Genomic DNA, 6,335 nt, shown 5'->3' on the forward strand with positions numbered 1-6,335 from the left:
TGGTTTGGTAATGGTGCAAACTACTAGAATATTCTACCGCGTGTAATTGGTCCCTTCTGCAATGTTTTGAACTTCTTTAAACGTAGTAGCACACAAGGGAGGAAGTAAGTCGCAACCTAAGTTTGCTCTATATTGATGCAGCTACCCGAAAAGGCTTTATCGAGGCTCCTTTCACTGATTTTGGATATTCAGAAAGTGTAACAGCGAATAATCTACCAGGCTCTATGCTGCTCATATTTTAACCAAGATGCCAGTAAAGGGACGTCTTTGACAAGATTCCCAACACCAATCAATACCTATAGTACAATCAATCAATATCTATGTAAGGTTTATTCATCATGAACGGAATTCTGTCACCCTCTACTTCTCAGCGACATTTGGACAGCGGCAATTGCTTTGTGTAATAGAATCACCGTAATATTTTACCTGAACCAAACGTCCCAATTGTATTTTTTTCGACAACCGAATCGTCACATTGTCAGACACAACAACGCAGATGGGATCAGTATTGTAGTCAGACGCGATCGTAGTCGACACTCGCTTCCTTCGGGGTTTTTCATCGCAGGTAGAGGCATAGTACGCATACGGAATAAATTCGTGTAAATAAATGATATTTAAATGTTCTGTCCTTGTATTTCAACTTGGCCTAAGCAAATGATAGGATACATCATAGAACGCATCACAAAAACTCGGTTTTCTCTTGACGGGGACGAGCTGTCATTATACATACAAGCTCTGGCTAAGCATTCAGGTCAACTGATGCGATACATTGATTTGTATCATGTTGCTCTGCATGATATGGTGGTCAATCAGGGAGAGCTAAAATTTTGTGTTCCGAGTCATTTAAACAACAAGATTTTTATTTGAGCAATTTTATTACGTCTTGCACATCACATAATCTTGGAGATATGAAACTGTTGATAAAAAAATTTTGCCTGGGCGATCAATTTTATGATGAGCGGGTTGCATGCGGTCAACCATATACAGTAGCTTTAGAGTTTATATAGAAGGAGGTTTGTATAATATATATGTCAGGCACGGCAAGGCTTGTATAATGTCAGGCACGGAGGCTTGTATAATGTATATGTCAGGCACGGAGGCTTGTATAAAATGTCAGGCACGGCGAGTAGGTATGAAAGAGCTACAAGTTCTATGCGTGGAGTGTAGACTGGACACTATTAACGTGGTCCAACACTTGCAAATCTCAATCGCTCTGCGGCGATAGCACCCGATTGTTTGGCTCTATCAGCTATCTCAGCCGATTGCAGGAATTTCATAAATTATATGCAAATCAGACTTCTGCTTTATATGAACTTACATCGAAGGTTCATTATGATTCCATGTTTCGAATACAACAGCAAAAGATCGTACAAAATATATAAAATGTTTGTCAAGTTTTGAGTAACAGGATAGGTGTTTGAGCCTATCTACCTGTGGGGAACACCTGTAGAATTGGGCGGATAATGGTGCTCGTATGGCGTCGCATCGTCAGTAGCTGGCTGCAAGCCGGATAGAGAGGAGGTGTAAGTGTGGCGAGAATGAAAGCTCCTTCATGACTGGTTTTGGCTGTTTCCTATTTTAAAATCACATTTGCAAGTCATTTGTTCGTGAAATAAGTTTCTGGACACTTTTATAATCAATAAGTTACTTGACACGCATGGAATGCCAACAATTCAACAATTGCTTTGTAACAATTCAAATGCATTGCCTGCCGCGGCCAGCAGCAATACCACCATAGCCCCGTCGCTCCGACACAGTTGGACTTGGAAATATACTATGATTATCAGGAGCAAGAGCCACCGTGATTAACTTAATTCTGCATGCTTTCGCCATATCAAATATTAAGAAATGGGATATTTTCCCTTCCAATTATTCAACTTGGCTTTTATTCAATTTAACCCTAAAATTCAGAGCGGGGCTGTAAAAAACTCTTCTTCGGTTATTCTTATAGGTAGGTTAGTTGACTGTCGTAGTACCTCATTATTAGTCCTTAGTTCCATGAGGTAACTGCACGAACTCGATCCTGTCTAAAGTAAATAAACAAAATTTGTAGGTATAATAATAGGGAGAATTTGTTAAGAAGCTTATAGTGTAACTTAACAAAATCACATTGCGAACTAACTAATCGGAACAAACCACCTGCGAACTAACTAATCGGTGAATTATGAGCTAACTTTCATTAGAAGTGAAAGCTTTATTAGAAGTGAGTTTGGCTTTTTAATGAAACAGCCACCCATGAAGTTCAAACTGATCTTCTTTCTTCCGTTTCACTTGGGCTACAATAAACATAACTGAGAGGATAGAAAACATATCGGAGACTATAGTAGTGCACAAGTGAACAGCTGTTATCGAGCACTAGGCCTGTCTGCGTGCCAGCAGGACGTTGCAAAACATGCCACCTTGAACTCTACAGGTCGCCCGCCACATCTCTGGTGCGCTGAAATCTCTGCATTTTGATCTTTTTTGCGTTGCGATTTCAAGATAAAGGGTGATGCGGGTTTTAATTTCAGAATCCATCAAAATGCTTGAAAATTGAATTATTAATATTGAATATTTGTGTTACTGCTAGAATTTTATCAGCCTGCTGTTTTTTGGTATGACTGTAGTTGATGTGATGACTGTTTATATCAATTTCATAGCCAATAATCTCCAGTTATAATCGGACGAAAGAAATAGAATAAAACATAATTTGAGATCGTTGACCGTGATTAGCAATCATCTCGTCTGATTGCTAAGTAAGAAGGCGTTCGCCACCTCTCTGAACCATCAGTCGAAGGTAGTTTGTCTACCTTGCAATAGATTGCATTAGATGAGAGATCAATTCTATGTTTATTACGGTGTGGGAATCTTTGTTTGTTATCTAATCCGCACGGCATGTTTTTGTACAAGATGCTAGACAGTCGTTTCCACTCGAGACAAGAAAACAGAGCTGCATGTCCCCCGTAAACGTGTTGTGAGGCTCAAGGCTTCTCTTACATCTGGTCAACCGTCAATGCATTGAAAGCTGGAAAGCTCGGTTGACCAAAACACATGGTTTCTTAATTTTATTCGTACGTTTATGGTAATATATATTTAGAAAAAATAGTCTGTTAATTAGTCACTCCACATCATTGCTTCAGACAAAATTCTTCCTCCAAAAAAGGGCGCGAGTGACCCGGATTTGTGCTTGAACCGCATTAACACATTTCCCTCACATGTCTAAATAAAATTAACCGCCGGTAAATCAAATAAATTAAAAGCAATAAGAAAGATAATGAAAATTATATGGCATAGCCAAGAATGCATGTAAATAATTCAAAAGGCGATCGTGATTTCATCAACAAATTATTTTCAGGATGTTATTCTGGCTCTGTGCTTCGTATGATCAGTTACATCGCGACCTAACTATATAGATGACCTAAATCTGTTATAATAGCCTGATGAATTCCAGTGCTTCGTATGAGCTCTGTTTAATGAAATTTCTTATTTTAATACATTCGCTGTAAATTAGACTTTTAATTATTGAATATTTTCTTACCTTTTGGTACAATGACTTGCAAATTATGGCGCTATTCGCCGAGTTCGGGTTTGCGAATATTCTCATCCACCGCCATAGGACCAACATTCCCGCAATTTCTTCTTGCTTCTGCTTCAACGTGCACTTCGGCGCAACGTTTTTCCACGACATCCAAATATTCATCAGAGAATATCATCAGCTCACCGCTACCTGAAATAACAAACAAGTTTCCACAGCTGAAGAATTACAGTCAACTGTACGATTTCTCATTGAGGGAGGTAAGATGATTGATCCATTTGTATGCTATATACATTGTTAAGAAGTGTGCAATTCATAAAAAACGTTTAATTATACACTGCGTGCATCATTCCTTATTAACTAAATCAAACGATTTTCGCCTGTTTCGGCAACAATGTTTGATGCGAATTAAGCAGGATTTGGGTGCGTTACGGTTTAGCAACATTGTTTCATCCTTCGTTCATTTTACGATTGCTTTCCGTGAATAAAATTCGAATGGTTAGAAACGATATATTGAATAGGTACTTTCAGAGGTACCTTAATTAAATACTTTTACAATTATATTCATTAAGATATAAAGATGTATATTAAAACGATCATATTATTTATCATTTTTTTTTTTTTTGCATGAGAGGAACACGATTGAAAGTTTCACAGATTTCAGCACGCGTGTGTATGACTGTAACATAGCTCAGCGGTTGGAAGGCAGTGCCTCAACATTATTTGTGTTATTGTCAATGTTATTGACAATAACACAAATGTGTTATTGTCATTGTTATTGTCAATGCGTTATTGTATTATTGTGTGTCAGTGCCATGTGCAATGATCGCGCATGGCACACGCTTCAATTAAAGTTATTAACTTAGGTGCCAAGAAAAAAGCTGCGTACCGTATCTCATATGGTGTGTTCATTGACGCATCGACCGTCTTCACTTGAATTATTCAACTATATAGGTTAATGATGTCTAGTGGATGCTGTATCAGGTATAGGCTGAATTAATGAGCGAGGGAATGCGGCTAGTGTAAATGCTAAAACTTTTGAACTGAATGGGCAGCAGTGAAAGGTAGTCAATGAGACTTATTCAGAATTGAGTCACAATATGCGTATCAATATTTTTTTTAATGATACGCTATAAAATTATGTTAAAAACTCTCGTCTGTTCTGCAGCGCAATTATGACAAGTTGAAATAAAATCACTAATTTTTCCCGTTTTTTTACGATTTATTTTCAACGTAAGTAACGATCTGCGTCGGTGTGTTACGATCATCGATAATATACGATTTACTGACATTTACAAGTTAATCGATTTTCATTAATTTTACATCGTGTGAGCCAGTAGGATAATAGGATAATAATTAGGTTTAGGGTAATAGTTTGCCTCCATATCTCGTGAAATATTTCATCAAAGTTTTGATCCTGTTCCTGTCAGTCGGACCAGTTCTGGGGAACCCTTGGCTCTGAACTCCTGCAGTGGAACGAACCCTTCACAACTGTCAGCAGACACGACCACAAGTCCTCCACCTTCAGGTGGTTCCATGACGGCAAACTCAACGCTGCAGGTGAGCTCGGCAAAAATCTTGATTCTATTCTTAGTTTCAAGCTCTACGCCATTAAGACAAGTGCATTGGGAACTTAATATTTTGACCTTTAATCGCCATCATTAATGTCGGACATGAGCAATGCTTAAAAGTTACCTTGAACATCGCGGTTGTTTCGCAAGCAAGTCTCACCGCGTACGCTTAATTGGTCTGGTCATGCTTCAGGTCAGCCTTTGTAAACTTAGCCTAACGACCATCTTTATTTAATTTTCCAGGCTAAAATATAGCACGTCCTACGTCATGTGACAGTGCATCATTTTTCATCTAGAAAAATCGGGCGAGCGATATCTACGAACTGAGTTCATGGTTCAATTTTTCATGATGTTTGATAATAGCTTATTAATAATGAAATTGATGTAAATAAAACCTCGTTAAGATTATGGGTTTGGATAAAATTATGGATGTTGGTGAAGTTTATTTTCAATTTTAATTGATTTATTGACCAGATGTTGGCGAATTAAGAGTACGTAGTTCCTTGTATGTAGAGCAAATATTTTTTTATATTTTCGTGATACTTATTACAGGCGAGTCTATGTTACATGACGCTTGCTGATTTACAACATTATGTTATTGGACAGATAGCTTCAAGCTGATAATATTTTTAATATTACCAACCTTGTAGCTGCCATTGTTCAATTTCACGTGACTATCTTTTGAGAGAATTGGCAAACGAGGCTTTAACTTCTTTATTAATTATCATTTATTAGCCCCTTATTTAAATCAAACAAACAATGTAGCCTCAGTATGCGGTAGATTCATTTTAAGTTAATTATTATGGCGATGAGCACGGTTAGTGAACGAGGCGACATTATCTCCCATCGACATATGTTGCATTATCTTGCAACGAAGTGGTATTATCTTGCAGGAAAAACAGGTCTGTGCACCAACAACAGTTTTTTATATATCAACACTTATGAGAGTGCAGTGGTTCTACACAATATAGATATAAATGTTAGTTCTAGGTTTTTTTAATTAACGGCCCCGATTGCGACGCAATGAACGCAACACGAGAGCGTGCCAATGAGAACAGCCAAGTGTATGCTGCCCGCCTCCGAACCGCTGCATTGATCAACAAAGTACGCGTACAGCTACAGCAGTTGTAGACGTGTTGACGCAGCAGTTGTAGACGTGTCGACGCAGCAGTTGTAGACGTGTTGACGCAGCAGTTGTAGACGTGTTGACGCAGCAGTTGTAGACGTGTTGACGCAGCAGTTGTAGACGT

General features: G+C 38.3%; 1 protein-coding gene across 1 annotated transcript in view; it reads left to right on the top strand.

Moving 5' to 3' along the window:
* Nucleotides 1–3,333: 3,333 nt before the first annotated feature.
* LOC108670736 (acetyl-coenzyme A synthetase 2-like, mitochondrial) overlaps nt 3,334–6,335 on the top strand; it is a 20,252-nt gene continuing 17,250 nt past the window's right edge. Inside the window, exons 1-2 of the mRNA XM_018158227.2 lie at nt 3,334–3,774; nt 4,945–5,074. Coding sequence (XP_018013716.1) covers nt 3,529–3,774; nt 4,945–5,074 — 376 coding nt within the window. The 5' untranslated portion in view covers nt 3,334–3,528. The remainder of the gene's footprint in view (nt 3,775–4,944; nt 5,075–6,335) is intronic.

The sequence above is a fragment of the Hyalella azteca genome, unplaced genomic scaffold, assembly GCF_000764305.2.
Source record: "Hyalella azteca isolate HAZT.00-mixed unplaced genomic scaffold, Hazt_2.0.2 contig4450, whole genome shotgun sequence".
Classification (NCBI taxonomy): Eukaryota; Metazoa; Arthropoda; class Malacostraca; order Amphipoda; family Hyalellidae; genus Hyalella; species Hyalella azteca.